At 34.2% G+C, this 18,252-nt stretch overlaps 1 protein-coding gene across 1 annotated transcript in view; it reads left to right on the top strand.

The window, feature by feature from the left end:
- Positions 1–18,252, top strand: part of CCDC178 (coiled-coil domain containing 178) — a 369,756-nt gene that overhangs the window by 323,220 nt on the left and 28,284 nt on the right. The window contains exon 19 of the mRNA XM_007455238.1: positions 11,740–11,874. Within this exon, the coding sequence (XP_007455300.1) occupies positions 11,740–11,874 (135 nt within the window). The remainder of the gene's footprint in view (positions 1–11,739; positions 11,875–18,252) is intronic.

Below are 18,252 nucleotides of genomic sequence, written 5' to 3'. Positions count from 1 at the left end.
GATTGACTGTTTCCTTTCCCATATTAGGGAAGTTTTCAACTATAATCTCTTCAAACATTTCTCAGTCCCTTTCTTTTTCTCTTCTTCTTCTGGGACCCCTATAATTCGAATGTTGGTGCGTTTAATGTTGTCCCAGACATCTCTGAGGCTGTCCTCAATTCTCTTCATTCTTTTATCTTTATTCTGCTCTGCAGCAGTTATTTCCACTATTTTATCTTCCAGGTGACTTATCTGTTCTTTTGCCTCAGTTATTCTGCTATTGATTCCTTCTAGAGTATTTTTAATTTCATTTATAGTGTTGTTCATCATTGTTTGTTTGCTCTTAAGTTCTTCTAGGTCCTTGTTAAACGTTTCTTGTATTTTCTCTATTCTATTTCTGAAATTTTGTATCATCTTTACTATCATCACTCTGAATTCTTTTTCTGGTAGACTGCCTATTTCCTCTTCATTTGTTTGGTCTGGTGGGTTTTTACCTTGCTTCTTCATCTGCTGCATATTCCTCTGGTTTCTCATTTTGTTTAACTTACTGTGTTTGGGATCTCTTTTTCGCAGGCTGCAGGTTTGTAGTTCCCATTATTTTTGGTGTCTGCCCCCAGTGCGTGAGGTTGGTTCTGTGGCTTGTTAGGCTTCCTGGTGGAGGGGACTGGTGCCTGAGTTCTGGTGGCTGGGGCTGTATCTTTTCCTTCTGGTGGGCAAGCCCACGTCAGGTGGTGTGTTTTGGGGTGTATGTGAACTTAGTATGACTTTAGCCTCCCTGCTGATGGATGAGGTTGTGTTCCTGACTTGCTAGTAGTTTGGCATTGGGCATCCAGCTCTGGAGCTTGCTGGCCATGGGGAGCTGGGTCTTAGTGTTGAAACGAAGATCTCTGGGAGAGCTCTTGCCAGTCAGTATTATGTGGGGCCAGGAAGTTTCTGGTGGTGCAGTATCCTCGGAGGCTCAGACCCGACACCTGGCCAGAACACCAAGACCCTGCTAGCACACAGCTCAGAAGAAAAGAAAGAGAGGAGAAACAAAAAAAAAAACAGACAGAACCCTAGAACAAATGGTAAAAGCAGTGTCTGTTACGGATCAGCTTGTTTTCTCTCATGTCATCAGAGTTTTTAATGTATTAGCAGAGTTCCAAATACAGAATCTTGAAATGTATTATTATTTATATAATTAGAGTAATAGCATAGCCCTTTATTAATTTCCTTAAAGGCCAGCTCCAGATTTGGGAATGCATGTTTTATTTTTCTTAAGTATACCTAAGCAGTTGACAAAGAGATTTCCAGAAATGAGCTACGTGATCTTTAACACCAGTCTGTGGAACAGATTTGATAATAAAGAAATATCTCATTACTTTTGAGATTTGTGTATTGTACATGTGCCGCTTGGTAACTGAAAACTCTAAAAAGATCAGTATTAACTGGGTTTTGTAGATCTGTCATTCCTGCCGTGCCAAAAATCTGTGGAGTAGTTTATAATTGCCATTGTTTGGTTTATTACAATAAACAGAACTGATAGGGCTTATGCTATTTGCCTTGTGAGCTGCACTTCACATCAGTCTGTTGCATTGAAATTGCATGCACATATCTTCGCTTATCAGTTTTATTTATCTGTCAGAAATAGAAAAAGGCAGTATGCTTTCAGTATATGGAACCTTATAACAAGCAGGTCAGAAATTATAATCATTATTTTAATAGTCTCGTGCAAATGTATGACTATATGTCTGTTTCTATTAATCACCTAAAATATGTTCCTATAGGAAAATACTGTTATTTCCTTTATCATGCTTTGTCAAAGCTTTAAGTATGATTTTAATTGGATTACCTAAGGTACAAATGCAAATCTGCAGAATATAGGATTTTTTTCTCTTCTTTGTCAAATACACGTCATTTTTTCTTAGAGCTGCTTCTACAGTTGGACTGTTTGACTATGTTTATAGGTAAGAAACACAAGGAGATTATCTGAAATGCTTTAATTTTCTCCCACAGTAAAAAAATCTTCCTAATATTTCTACTCTTAGGCTGCAGGCTTCTCACCTATGAAATTCTCAAGCTCACTAGCAGTCACATCAGATGTACTATGAAATTTTCAGATACCTGTGGTGAGTTAATCCATGCATACACAGATACTTCCTTCAGAAATCCGGTAGCCTCTAACAAATGTCACACATCGCCAGCACCACACCCTCACGCCCAGTTCCCACGCCAGTGTACTGGGAGGTGATTTTTGCTTCAAGAATGTGGAATGTTCCACACCTCTCATATTTGTCCTGCATGTTGCATTGATGAGGGTTGTTTATTGCAGTGATTCTATTAATTTCCTGTTTGAATGGTGCATCTAATGGATTTTTCTTGTGTATGCAGAAAAGTTCTGTGTTCTTTTAAACTACCATCCAGTTTTTATAAGGATATTTTTCTTCCAAAAAGTTTAAAGATCTGTCTCATATAGTCAAATCTTCAGCAGTTGCATTGAAAACATGTCCAATAATGGACAAATCATTATTCATAGATAAAGAACTTTGCTGTCCATGAGTTATTGGTCCTGCCAAGTATTACCTTTGTATTTCAAGGGACTTCTGTGTTTTCAGTACTGACTGGTCTTTGTTTCCTGGCAAAACAATTTATAGTTCATTTTCAGATAACTATACATATGGTATTTGTATTTTAATTAAAAAGACTGTTGTTATGTCTGATTCTTATAAGCAGAAATTCATTATAAGGACATTTCTCATTTCCTTGAAATGTTCCCTTCCTTTTTTGCAGGGTTCCTAAATTGCAAAAGCCAGTTAAATTATGTCTTTGGGGAGTTAATTTTTGGCACCATATGTCTCTAAAAATGAGTTAATTTTATCTAAAGCATGTTTGCAATGATATTTATGTTCTGTAATGCACAGAGAGCAATTTAAGGAATCTTCTTAAAGAAAAAACACACTAGTCTACTATTGTTCCAACACAGTAACATACAATGTATGTATAAGCTTACAAAAAAATTCTGTTTATTTAGATTAACATGTTGTTAATATCTGTTTTGCCTTTTAAAACTTTCACTTAGCAAAGTGTCTTCATGATATCAACATGGCTGACATGAAAATGTTATTGCCATTATTCTTATTAGGGATCCGATCTCATGATTTGTTAATTTTAGACAATTTAAATCACACACACAAAAAATCAGTTGTCTGAGGACTAATTTGACTTTCTCCAAAGCTCCATTAATCAGTCTATGTATGCTTATACTTTTTCAAATGGATGTACCACCAATCCTCCTCTAATTCTAGCAAATTCAAATTCTCATGAAAATAGTTTATGTACATCTTCTAATTTAGTAGGAAATAAGTTATAAGGTTACTCTTCAACAACTGTATTAAATATGTGAGCAGTGTGGAGAAAAACACCAAAATTTTTAGCAATTTATGAAGTGTCTAGAAGTAATAATACTTTCCTTATTGATGTAAACTCAAATAATTTGGATAGTTCTTTTATTATGGGTAAGATCACATCTAGGAGATACATAACAAAAATCTTGTATTACAAAAAAAAAAAACAAAACTCTTGTGTGTTAGCAGATGGTCAAGTGTAATAGGATACGTTTTTAAAAACCCAGATTATAATAAATTATCTAAAAGTAATTCCAAGTCATAATATATAGAGGATACCTTTCTTACAGAGATGTCAGCTTAGCCTATGGGCTTTTTTTAATGAAACAATCAAATATACAGTAAGTTACAGAGTTATGTGTAAGCTATAAGTGTTAATGACAAATGATATAAAGGCTAATGACAAATTTTTGTGTACCTTTACCAGTTTTGTAAATCTTGACATTTAGCATATTTGCTTTGGATGATTAAACCAGTATAGATGGATGCACTCAAAACCCTCTATCTGCCTGTTCCTAATATTCTTCTCCTCCTTCTTTCTCAGAGTTAGCCGCTAGCCTTTTCTTTATTGTTTATCATTTCATCTGCGTTTTTAATACTACGCTTATATAGTAATTAATTTAAAATAACTATTAGTTTTCTTTTTATTTATATAAGTGTTGTACTATGTATATCACTTGCAGTTTTAGTATATTTATTTTAAATGCTAGGATTTAGTGTAGGAACAGGCCACAATATATTTTTTCATTACCCAAGTGTAGACAGATTGTTTCCAAATTTTCATTGCTGCAAGTAATGCTATAAATGAACATTAATTTGTTTCCTTGAGAACATATTATGACTGTTTCAAAAGGAATTATCTCTCAGACTTCAGCATGTGTTACATCACTTGTAGAGCTTGTTAAAACACCAATTGCTGGGTGCCAGAAATTTCTAATTCAGTGGGTCTGAATGGCTGTTTTCCTAACAAGCTCTGGGGTGATACTGATCCTTCTGGTCTTGAGAACCACTGTTCTAGAATTTGTAGATTTAAGTATGATTTCTGGATCAAAGGAAAAATATGCCTGCAACTTCAATATGTAATGGCAAATTGCTCTTTAAAGTCTTTGTATCAAATTATAAACAAATTTGAACAGTATATGAATGTTCAGGGTTTTTTCACATCTTTACCAACAATTGGTGTGGACTGCTGTTTTTTTTTTAATAATTGCCAATCTGATGAGTGTGAGGTATATATATTTGTACTCCATTAGAGGTTGAACATGTTTTCAAGTGTTTATAGACCAAATAACTCTCCTTTTCAGTGTATTGCCTATTTGTATAATTTGCCCATTTTTCTGGTGTGTTTGTATTGTTTCTTTTATTGATTTCTAGGGGCTCTTTCTATGTTAAAGAAATTAGTCCTTGTCAGCTGTGTTATTAATATTTTCTCTAAGCCTGTGGCTTATTTTGTTAGTCTAAGTTTTTTAAAAATTTTGAATGTAATTAAATTTGTCAATTCTTTCCATTAGAATTTATTATTTTAATATTTAGTTTAAAATATCCTTCCCTTCTGAAAGTCATAAAGTTAGACTGTCATAGTTTCATACAAAAATCTTAAAGTTTAGCTTTCCTTATTTTGATCTACCTTGTTTTTATTAGTGTATATCATGAGTTAAGGATCTAATTTTGTGTTGGGTCCTTGTATAGGGTAAACCAATTATGCCATCCTTTCTCCGCTGATTTAAATACTATCTTTGTCATATTTCAAATTTCTGTGTTTTATATGAGTGTCTGTGTTGTTCAGCTCTCTTTTCTGATCAACCATTGTTTATCCCTTCCGATGCTGTATTGCTCTTGGTTCCTACAGCTTTGAGACAACTTTTATATACGGCATGGGAAATTCCTTGAGCTTATTCTCCTATTTCACAATTGTCTTAGGTGTTCCCAGTCCTTTGTTCTTCAGTATGAATTTTAGATCAAGTTTCATGAGCCCCAATGAGATTGTAGACTACTTTGTGAAAAGTTGATGTGCATGACCATGATCCTCTCTTCCAGTATGTGGACATGTTATATCTCTCCATTTATTCAGTCCTTATTTTATATTTTTCAAAAATGTTTTTTAATTTTCTCTATAAAACCTACATATTCTTTAATAGATTAAAACCTAGGTATCTTACATTTTACATTGTGATTATGAATGGGATTTTTAAATTACAATTCAAATTTGGTTATAACTAAATTTTTTTAATGTTACTGATTTTTTCAGTGCTACTCTTGCAGGAAAAATGTTCCTAAACTCTCATTACCTCATATTATTGGTTTGTAGAGTTTCTTAAATTTTCTCTGTAGATATTCTTCCTCTTATACCTATCCTTTTTTCTTTTATTTTCTTATTGCTTTGGCCAGTAAACTTTTAAACAGAGGTATTGATTCCTGATATCCTTACTTATTTTTCCTTGACATTCATGGGAATGTTTCCAAATTATCTCTACTTCATAAACTGTTTGTTGGAAGTTTTTGGTTTATACCCTTTATCAGATTAAAGAAATTTTCTCTGTTCCTTGCTAGTTTGCCACGATAAGTTTTTCATTGTTGATTGTTTTTGTTCAGTGTTCATTCATATCAACATCTTTTGGGAATGATTTTTTTTCTTTACTATATTGATGTAGTACATGAAAATATTTGTGGATAATGAAACATATTTAAATTTCCGGGATTATTAAATTATAGTTCCTCTGTACTATCTTCAATTAAAATAATGAGCTCCTGGATGATACAAACCATTCCATCAATCAATAAGTATCTATTGGCACTTCCCTGGTGGCGCAGTGGTTAAGAATCCACCTGCTAATGCAGGGGACACGGATTCGAGCCCTGGTCCGGGAAGATCCCACATGCCACGGAGCAATTAAGCCCATGCACCACAACAACTGAACCTGTGCTCTAGATCCCATGAGCCACAACTACTGAGCTCTCAACCGCAACTACTGAAGCCCACATGCCTAGAGCCCATGCTTCACAACAAGAGAAGCCACTGTGATGAGAAGCCTGCGCACCTCAATGAAGAGCAGCCCCCACTCGCTGCAACTAGAGAAAACCCACGCACAGCAACAAAGACCCAACGCAGCCAAAAATAAACTAATTAATTAAATTTTTTTAAAAGTACTTTATAAAAAAATAAGTATTTATTAATCAACCTCTTATTACTAATAAATTAGTTTCAGTCTTAAACCAAGCAACAAATTAGGAGAGCACTTTTACTTTGCACTAAGAAAATATGGATGGTAAATTATTTCCTTGCTAGGCAAAGAGAAGGAAGAGAAGGAGAGTTAAGAACCTATTGTTAGACCAATCGCAAGCACTGAAATTGAAACTGTGATTAAAAACCTTCCAACAAACAAAAGCCCAGGACCAGATGGCTCAACAGGCGAATTCTATCAAACATATAGAGAAGAGCTAACACCTATTCTTCTCAAACTCTTCCAAAATATAGCAGAGGGAGGAACACTCCCAAACTCATTCTACGAGGCCACCATCACCCTGATACCAAAACCAGACAAAGATGTCACAAAGAAAGAAAACTACAGACCAATATCACTGATAAACATAGATGCAAGAACCTATTGTTAAGTATTTTTGCATAACAAATTGTGCCAAAACGTAGCAGCTTAAACCGATAAACATTCACTTTCTCAAGAAGCCACAGCTGTGTGTGTGTGTGTGTGTGTGTGTGTGTGTGTGTGTGTGTGTGTGTATGTTTCTTGGAAGTAGCACACTATCTTCTGCCGTATTCGGTTCAGTACAAGAGAGTCACTAAGGCCAGCCCATACTCAAAGGGAAGAGAATTCTGCTTAATTTCTTAAAGGGAAGAATTATCAAATAATTTGAGGGCATATTTTTAAAATCACACTTATGTATACTTTGTTTTCTCTGATATTAAATAACAAACACTTCAACACTACTTCACTCTTTGCACAGTGTGTCCCAACTGTCCCCTCTGGGTTAGGCATAGCAAGGCTTTACTTAATTCTCTTGTCCTCCGTAATGAAAACAAGACCATTTTATGCTCCAGCCTAGCCCTGGAAAATACCTGAAAAGGTGGTGCTTTGAAATTTCTAATTCTATGCTAAGAATATGAGAATGGTATAAGATGATATTTTGCTGCTGACTTGATTATGGCTAGTCCAAATTATTTTGAAACCTGTAACTGGAATATCAAATAGTGTTATTTTATTCTTAGCATATTGTGTTTTTACACGCATGTAAACCCATTTAATTAGAGGTTTTGTGTGTTGTAATATATACATTATAACATTTAATATTAAAGCCAGGTTTCTGTGATACGTAGGAGTTAGCAGATGTCATGAATTTATGTCGGCAAAGTAACTTGGATTAAAGACAGAATCCATATAATATAGTGTATTAAAACAAGAAAATGGAGACTCTCTCATTCTTGTGACAATATTCATTTATTCTGTTTTACTGTCAAAGCGTATCAAGCTTTAAAACGTTAATAAATTTCAAGAGCCTAATCCAATTTAATCAGGAGGTATTTTTACCAAATGTAGAAACGTATATTGTACATTGTATGCAGTGCTCACAAGTGTACATTATATATAATGCTCACACTGACACAAGGTCGCCAGCTGTATCTCAATACACCATGTCAAAATGGACATTGACTAGTTTTCCTCTTCATGAATAAGTACATACATAGCGATCGTTATCTCAAAAGAAGTATCATTGAATTCCATCGTTGGGCTTCCTTCAGCAAAGAGCTCACAAAGCTAGTATTAGAACCAAGCTTACCAAGTGTGCTACAAATTCAAACCAGTCAGAAGCCATTGTCAGAAAACTCTTCCTCCCTTTTTGCCATTTTAAATGGCTCAGAGTACATACCAGCTGTTTCCTGATTCCACTTTCCTGAAGTGAGGGAGATCCTCATTTCCTCTTTTTGTTTACAAAATGGAGGGCAGTGAAGTTGGGGATCTTTTTCCAAAATGACTCCTCCTGCTCTAACCTTGCTCCTCCTTCAATTTCTACGAGAATATTCCATTCTCTTCCAAATTCTTGAAATACTTGCCTGGGCCTAAGACCAGCCCAGGTTGTCTCAATTCCAATGGCTCTCAATTCCATTCTTGCTTCTGAATACAGGGCAAGGAATGCCCTTGCTAACCTCCCACCCAGTGTGTTTATGTCCCTCTCTGTCCTTTTTTTTTTTTTAACATCTTTATTGGGGTATGACTGCTTTACAATGGTGTGTTAGTTTCTGCTTTATAACAAAGTGAATCAGTTATACATATACATATGTTCCCATATCTCTTCCCTCTTGCGTCTCCCTCCCTCCCACCCTCCCTATCCCACCCCTCCAGGCAGTCACAAAGCACCGAGCTGATCTCCCTGTGCTATGCGGCTGCTTCCCACTAGCTATCTACCTTACGTTTGGTAGTGTATATATGTCCATGCCTCTCTTTCGCTCTGTGATACAGAGAGAAGTAAGTCAGAAAGAGAAAGACAAATACCGTATGCTAACACATATATATGGAATTTAAGAAAAAAAAATGTCATGAAGAACCTAGGGGTAAGACAGGAATAAAGACACAGACCTACTAGAGAATGGACTTGAGGATATGGGGAGGGGGAAGGGTGAGCTGTCTCTGTCCTTTTTTGTTTCTCTGCCACTTCCTTCCTCATCCCACCTCACCTTCCCTAAAATCTGAGTGAGAGGGCAGGAATGTAATCATCCCAGGAAACGATTATGCTTCAGGAATGTAATCATTGGAATGTTTCATTCCAGAAACACTGGGTTAATTGAAGTTGAAGAGATCAAAAACCACTTCAGTTACTTTGGTTCCAACCTAAATTCGGCATCCAGTTGAAGGATTTTTCCACTCATAACTTAACTCTCTCTCTCTTTAATTTTCCCTTTCTATATTTTTATGAGTCTTGCATTTACTTGGTTTATTTTTCTCTTCTTCCATTAATTCGTAAGTTCCTGAACGTCTTATTCACTTCTTCACTTTTGACACTAAAATTTTACCAGTTCACTTTATTGAGTTAATATCAATAAGTATTTATTGAGTGATCACTGTCTCCTGACATCTTATAATTGGGCTTTTATCATAACCGCTTTCCTAAGAGAGTTGTCTTCATGACCAACTCTTAAATTAACTGTACTCCTGGGTTCTTAAATATTTTCCCATATATATTGTTGATCATCTTATTGTCTTTAATGTGCATCTGTATACGTGTACATGTGACTTTTATTGGATTCTGATTCTTCTGTTTAAGAATGCCTTCAGTTATTCTCTTTCCTGGTTTGCCTTTTTCTAGAGGCTTATTAGCTATAGATTTTTTTTAAGTTTTTTGAGATATTACTCTTTCTTAGTTGATACATTAGGAACTTTTCTACTTAAGTGGCTTCAGTTAACACTTATATATGAACTAATTTAAGGCCTTTGTGGCTACCTCAAGCTAGAACACAGAAAAGTGAATAAAATTGACTTACTGTATACAGCAGTTTCTCCTCATTTAAGATGTGGGTGTGGGAAATATTATCATCCAATTCACCTTGGTTGATGAGCTCCCACTTGTAAAACCTTCCACACATTGAAGAATGTCCACTTGTAAAAAAAATTATCTTCACTTTTAGGAATTCTACTAGAACTCATCTTCCTCTCATTTGCCTTTTGTCATATTTGTGTATATCATAATAAAAATATAATGCTTTGAGTAAAGTGTTCTAGTGTCTTAATGAATATGTCAAGATATAGCACACCCTCCCCCTATTGGCTGTCAGAGCTGGCAGAAAAATTTTTAATATTATATTAAAATTATTAAAATATTTTATTTAAATAAATATTAAAATATTACAGAAAAAAATATTGACAGATTTTCCTCTTCAAAAAGTGATTTACTGTTTAATTCATTAGCCTAAATTATCTGAAATGCCCATAAACTAATTTCGGGTAATGTATTTCGGCATTTAGTAAGCTGAAATATCTATAGTTTCAAGGTTATTTTTTCATCCTAAGTTAACCAGTTAACCAAGAATAGAGGCTTTATTTCTCTGTGTGTTTACATAGATACCTATGTGTTGCTCATTTCAATGCATAATGAAGATAATTATGGTAAACAATTCACATGCAACACCAGGTAGCTATTTTTAAAATGGTTACTTTTAAGTAAACTGTTTATTGAAATATGCATACAGAAGAGTTCACAAGTCACATGTGCACTGTTTGATGAAGTTTTGCAAAGGATCCCTTAAATGTAACCAGTACCCAAAACAATAAGTAGAACATAAAATAGCCTTTCTAATGTGACATGTTTTTATTCTGTTACGAAGAAATATTTGATCTGAAATTTTTTGGTGTTTATCTTTTCATTCTGCAAAATACAGCTAAAAGGAAATCAACATAAACAATTATCCACATTACCAAAAAATAAAAGCGGTTTCAGTAACAGAATATATTATGGGAAAAAGTTTTTAATATGGTTTTTTCCATTAATTTTTATGAAGCTTATTTCTTTGAAAATAACCTAATTATAACAATTCCGTATGGTACAGCTATGCTAACTGTTGACGTACAAATGTATATTGCCTTGGTAACACTTCTACTGTGTTTTTTGTTTGTTTGGTTGGTTTTAGATTAAAGTTCCAAAAGATAGAGAAATTTCTCACAGGAGAAATCTTTCTTTCTGTGTTTAGATTCCATATTTAAAGTGTCACTTCTAAACATCGTGTCCACTGTACTTTAGTGCAGTGAGATATTCCTATGTCGCATAGTCAAAGGGAGGTGGATTAATAGGGAGTTCGAGCTGGAAAGTTCTTCCCTGTTATTGTTCTCCCTCAGCAGCTGGTGGCTAAGTTAATTCTCTTTAGTTTTGTCATGCTCTAAAGCACACATTGCCAAACCCTGGTAAGGGTTTATGAGGAAAAAAAGAAGCGATGGTGTCCATCAAAGTCTCAAAGTTGCATTTTTAAACTTTGGCTTGACCTGATGTGCCATTCAAAAAGGCTTCGAAAGATTATATTTTAAAGAAAGGTTCAATATGTCCCGAGGCTATCGGTTTTGAGTTAAACTGGGTGAAGTAGAAATATTTTACTCATCAGCTTTGCAGTCACAGAGTTTGCCTCAGCTAGAACAAAACTGCTGAGGCATTTAGAGAAAATTAACCCCCCATCCTGGCGGCCAGATGTGACTGGTTTCTGATGAATGCACATGAGTGGGCTGAAAAATCAAGAGACTGTGAAATTCCTGTCAGGCCGTACAGTGCAGAATGGGCTATTGACTGCTTTCTATATTTCCCTCCATCATTCTTCTTGAACACTGCCATTAATTTCCTCTCCTACTCTGACTTGTGTTTTTTTCCCCCTCCCTCTTCCCTTTAGTTCTGTCAGCTGCAAAGAAGGATACACAAGTTGTGGCAGAAGCACTTCGAGCTGGTGGTTCTCTACAGCCGTATGAGGCTGGCCAAGTTCCAGATAGACTCTCAAGAGAGTATTCAAAAAATATTAGCTGTGCAGGTAGGTGATTGCAGGGAAGTGGGAAAGATCATTCTGATCTAGATTGAAAAGCAAACGATGGGTAGTGTGATGAAGCATTAAAACCATATCCCATCAGAGTTTTATAAATTTTTAACCTCTTTAATAAACTGGAATTGCATGAAGGATGAATTCAGTAAGTTAGCATATACACCATGCATACATACTTTGGGGGAAAAGGGAGACTGAACTTCTTGCTCACAAACCTCAGAACGGGTTTTTATAAATACATTTGATATAAGTATATATTTTCCAGTCTTCAGGCTTTGTAGATGTCATCCGGCTGTTTAAAAGATACTGTCAGCATTTGCCTTGTGTTGCTTTTGTGTGAAATCTACTTCAGTGAAAATGACACTGATGTTTATTTTATTTAACTGTTTTCTTTCCCCTTCTGTTTTTGCAAGAGGCTGGTCCTCCCGAGCAGATTTGTAGATGACTTTATTTAAAAAATGAGCAATTAGCGATGAGAATGTAACAGTAGTTCCAGGTGCGTGTGAAATTTTACTATTTGTGTCTGTAAAAACTTTTAATGGATCAGTTGTCCTTATTTTAAGACTCTAAACTATTTTAGAAACCCATATTAACTATTTGAACACTATTATTTGAAAACTACTTACATTTTTTTAAATGAATATTTTGCTATTTGAAATGTTACATATGTATAAAATGTAACCTCCCAAAGGAAAACATCCATCACCTGTTCTATCAAAAAAAAAAAAAAGAACTACCTCTTCTATAAAAAAACAAAAATAATATCGCCATAAAAAACCATAATTTTTATTAACTTGCAGTATTAGCAATGCATGCTGAAACTAAGCAAACCAAATTCTTTTCTAAATATTTTAATTACATGTGCATGTCATGATGCTTTTACCACAATTAAAAAAGGATGTTGCAAAGCACTTCCAAAGCTATTTCAAATTTCATTTTTACTTGTGGCTATTTTTGCTATTTTCTTCTGAGGGTGTATATATATATATATATAGATATAGATATATATCCCACATATAAAGTATATATATAAAGTATATATGCACTTTAACAAGTATATGTACAAATACTTTATATATATGCTTTATATACATACTTTAATAAAGTATATTATATTATATTTAATAAAGTATATTATATAAAGTATATTTAAGGATTCTGTTGATAGTGGATTATAAAAAAATTTTAAATAATAGGAGAAACTTTAAGTTTTGAAAAGGTAGTGCTTAAAGTATGTAGGTTTAATAGAAATTCATATGTGAACTTGAGTATAAACTATAACTGCAGTATTTTAGAAGTCAGGAGCATATTTTTTTCCTTAGAAATGTTTGTTAACATTTAGTACATTAAAAATTAGAGTGGCTGTAACCCATGGTTTTCTTTGAAATATTCAAAGGTAAACTTCATGTTCTAATTACTGTCTTGGAAAAATCCTATATATCTTGCCCAACTGTAAACATTCTTAAAAATCTTTCAAATGATAAATTCTCTTTGTGAATTAGGGTATATTTTGAAATATTGAAAATGTCAATAGAAACTATTTGAATATGGGTAAAATGAATTCTCAATCCATAATCTTCAATAGTCCTTATTCTAATTTTTCATTAGAAATTCTTTACCAAACTTGATTTTAAATTACTTATTTTTATGGCTTTCACATACCAGCTGAAGTGAAAGGATAGAAATGATAGTACAGTATTGAAAATTCAACTACTCAACACCTAGAGATACAGCAGCAAGGCTGGATCGTATTTGGGGAACTTGAGGAGCATAACTTAGTGAATTCTTTTCTTATCTACTGGAGAGACCTTCCATTTAGAAGATTTCAATTTTGGCTTTTAATCAAATTTTGAAAATATAATTTTCAGGATCTTGCCACAAAACTATAGAAACATGTGAAATCCTCTGGGATAAGTCAAGTCCAAACCCCTCAACATGGTACACAATACCCAACTCCTGCTAACCTTCCCAGCTTCATCCATCTCCACACAAGTTCCTTCAGTCAATTGCAGTCACTCCAAAATTCCTACTAATCGTGACACCTTCTATTCAACTCCTCCTTCCACTCCTGTGCTTATATTCTTCCCTCTTTCTGCAATACTATTATTTACCTTCCTGTTAAAGAACACCTGACTCAAATCAAACATCTCCTCTGCAGAATCCTTCCCGAGTGCTTCATCCACCTTCCTCTACCAGATGAATTAACTTAGATCTTCCTTGACCTCCTACTGTACTCTGTGCATACCACCATACCACAGTGGTGTTTTCAGCAGCTAACACTTCCTACTTGTTGGTAAGGTCCCCTTCCTGGAGGATTCTAAACTCTCTTGGGACTTTATACCATCAGTGAAATTAGCTCAATTCTTGTTCTGTTTTTAAGTGTGTATGGTAGCAAGGCCACTAAGGGAATCTCAAAGTATTCCATGCCCATATTGTTTTCACTTATTATATCCAGTCTTTAAAAAGAAAAAAGTGGCATTGTAAATCAAATCTACTCAAATAAAAATTAATTAAAAAAGAAAAAAGAAAAGAAAAAGAAAAACATGGTAGAGTGATTTAATATGTTAGCAGAGTGAGTCTGCAGGCGTCAATCTGTACAGTTTGACTCAACATGACTAAAAATTGCTTAACAAACCAGATGCCGTTGCTCTCTATGTTTATGATTCAGTAGCATGTCCACTTTGGGCAATCTAATGTTTTATATTTTGAAGGTAGTATTTTAATGATGCCATGAGATATTAGTGAACTATTTGATGAGAAAATCTGATGAACCTTCTGAAAAGTAAATGGTATATAACTAATATTGAGCAAAAAGCAATTCAAAATAAATGTTGAGCAGAAAAAGGAGACTGTATCATCCTTGGGCTTGGAGGAATTCCTTGCCAGACCATCAAAAAGCATAATTGGCAGCTCTGCAGATGGCAGAAAACCAGGTGGGCCAGATAAGCTTTTGAATTACATGATCAGGCAGGAAGCAATAAAATGAACTATATTCTGGAATGAGGAATCAGTATATTTAACTTTGCAGCCATTTATATCAATATCTGTGTAGGGATTTTAGTTCACAGCAATTTTAATATAAGCCAAAGTGAACTACTACAAACTTAGAACCAATGCCACGTTCCAGCTCTAGCAAGCACATAAGACTTCTTGACTCTGACCATGTACAGTATATTTGACAGTCCTAACCTCACACCCGAGCCCCTATAAAGTAAGTACTATTATTTCATTTTAACATCATTATTTTTCTCTTTGTATTTTTAATGTATTTAATGCTGTGAGATTTAATACCTCTTTGGCATCTTATTTAGAAAAAAGACTCATTGTTAACTCATAATTTAAGTGAAAAAATGTGATTGCAGCTACAGCATGTTAATGTGATCTTATCCTGCATAAGCACAAGTGTTTTCTCTGGTTAAAGATGATACTCCCATTGCACTTTTTTCAAAAGTTGAGTACATCTGCAGTATTTTATACAGATTTGGAAAGCATAGTTTAAGGGCCATATTGATTTACTTGAGAGCAGCAATTTAAGAGAGATGAGGAAGAAATTTATAAAATTTAGAATGCTTAATTATAGAAGGAAAAGACTTTGTCCCAGACATCTAAATGACCACCAAATGAAGGTCAACACATGAATATTTTGGTGAGCTCTAGAGGGCAACATCTAGACCAATGATGGAAGAGTTTGGAAGGTGGGTTTGGGCTCAATAGGAATACATTTTCTAACAGATGATGCTGTCCAGATGTGCACTGCTGATACTCAAGCAGACGTTACTGCAGTGGTTGAGGGAAAGCAAATGGTCTAAGAGTCAGCCAGAGAGCACCTCCTCAGGCAGGGCTTCTCCTGGAATGCTGTGCTGACCGCCTTACACAACATCTATGTGTGTCTGTACCTCTTCACCCACTAGAATGTGAGCCTTCTCAGTTGGAAAACATGTCTTATTTGTTCATCTTTATCTTGCTGGCACCAACTATAGTTCTCAAAACGTAATAAGTACTCAAAAATAATTGGTGAGTGAATTTATTATTAAGTGAATTGGTTTATTAAGATTGAATGTGATAACCTCAAAGGCTCTCTACAGCTCTTGGTGCCTACAGTTTTGTAGTTAATAAACAAAAGTAGTTAATAAACAAAAAGCTTTGCCAGGAATTTTGATGGCACAGAGATAAGGTATTTAATCATTACAGACACACACTATAGTTCTCAAAACGTAATAAGTACTCAAAAATAATTGGTGAGTGAATTTATTATTAAGTGAATTGGTTTATTAAGATTGAATGTGATAACCTCAAAGGCTCTCTACAGCTCTTGGTGCCTACAGTTTTGTAGTTAATAAACAAAAGTAGTTAATAAACAAAAAGCTTTGCCAGGAATTTTGATGGCACAGAGATAAGGTATTTAATCATTTCACAGACACACACACACACACACACACACACACACACACACACAGTACCTATAGGGGCAGCCCAAATTTCCTATTTCTGGAAGAAAACTGTACAAATGAAAAGAAACCAGAAAAAACACAGGATAAAAATCTAAAATCACTTAATAATGTGATATAAAAGAAAATCTCTGAAGCTATGTGATCTCTTTAAAGACAAAAGAGATGATAGAAATTTGGATTTTTAAAATAAATACATTTAGAGATATTATGATTGAGGAATAGCATTAAATTGCTAAGCCTTACCGATTAACTCTAGATAGTAGTAGAAAGTATTTAAAAATAGTTGTCAGTAGTAAGAATATCTACTAGAAGTTCTAGAAATAAGATTTGTCACTCCCAAACTACTAGAGAAAAGAAAGTACCATAAAAAGTTGAATAATTCAAAATGCAGGGAAGAGGACAGAAAGAGTATAAAAATGTACAAAATAAGTCCAAACATATTAGTAATCATAATAACTAAATGGTTTCATTACACAGTTTAAAGTAACAGTTTTCCAGATCGGTCATAAAAGCAAAATCTATCTCATCTGGAATATATGTACTTCAGACAAATAGAAACGGAATGAAGAGCTTAGACAAAAAGAATAAGAAGTTCTAATTCAAAAAGAGAGAGACTTGAAAGCAAAAAGAATTAATACACTCAAATATGGATATTTCACATTGATAAAATATATAACCAATTAAGGCATATCAATCATGAACTTAATGCACATGACAACATAACTTCAGAATATATAAAGTAAGAACTGATTGAAAACCAGAGAAAAATTTAAAAATTTACAATCACAACAGGCAGTATTAGCACATCTCCTTGAACTTTTTAAGAATAAAAGAAAATAAAGGGTATCACATAACAAAACCTGGAAGTTTTGACTCAACCACAGAGAAATTCAACTTTAGAAAATATATTAATGTAATTTAATATAATGACAAGTTAAAGGAGAAATATTATATACGATTACTCAATATATGCTGAAAAACATTTATCCCTTGATAAAATGTACTAAGTGAGAAATTACTGGAAGCATTTTATTAAAATCAGGACAAAAGTAAGTATTCCTGGCTATAGTCATTATTGTGCATCACTGCTCTGAAGCCTTAGCAGTAAGTCAAGAAAAATAAATAAGAGGTATAGCTACTGTGTGGGAAAAGGGCAAAACTATCATTATGGTCTGATAATATGGTGTTTCTCTTAGAAAATCTAGGAGAATCAACTGGAAAAGCATTACAGTCAAAAAGGCAGTTCTTTTAAATGGCAGCCTGAATTATAGAGTTCCTAAGAATAAACCTAACAAAAAGTTAGCTCAGTCCTTTTGCAGAAAAGCTTCTAAGCAATACTAAAACGATATAAGCAAAGACCTAAATAAAAGTAAATATATATCATTTTCATGGATGAGGAGATTATACACATTGGGAACATGCCAATTTTTTTAAAATTTCACATTTGAAAAATCCACAAATTCAATACAATCATACTCAAAATCCAGACAAGATTTTTCAGTGAAGCTTGAGAAAGTGATTCTAAATGTCTTTGGAAGATAAAAATCCACAGGAATAGCTCTGACATTTTTAAAAAAGAAATACTGGTGCTGGAGTGAGGAATTTATGCCTTTGCAGAGCAAAACACATCAGGAAGCTATATGAATTAAATTGGAACAGCATAACACTGATTCAGGAACAGATCAAAACATCTCTAAAATGCAACAGAGCAGTTGGTAAACTTTTTCTTTAAAGGGTCAAATAGTAAATATTTTAAGCTTTACGGGACATTCAGTCTCTGTTGCAATTACTCAACTCTGCCTTGTAGTAGGAAAACAGCCTTAGAAAATAGTATATGAATCGATGGAACTGTGTCCCAGTAAGATTTCATTTACAAAACAGGCAGCAGGCCGGAGGCTATGTCCTGAAAGCATCCAGG

The sequence above is a fragment of the Lipotes vexillifer genome, unplaced genomic scaffold, assembly GCF_000442215.2.
Source record: "Lipotes vexillifer unplaced genomic scaffold, Lipotes_vexillifer_v1.1 scaffold90, whole genome shotgun sequence".
Lineage (NCBI taxonomy): Eukaryota > Metazoa > Chordata > Mammalia > Artiodactyla > Lipotidae > Lipotes > Lipotes vexillifer.
The sequence above is the reverse complement of the archived record's forward strand: the minus strand, read 5'-3'. Positions and strand labels throughout refer to the sequence as shown.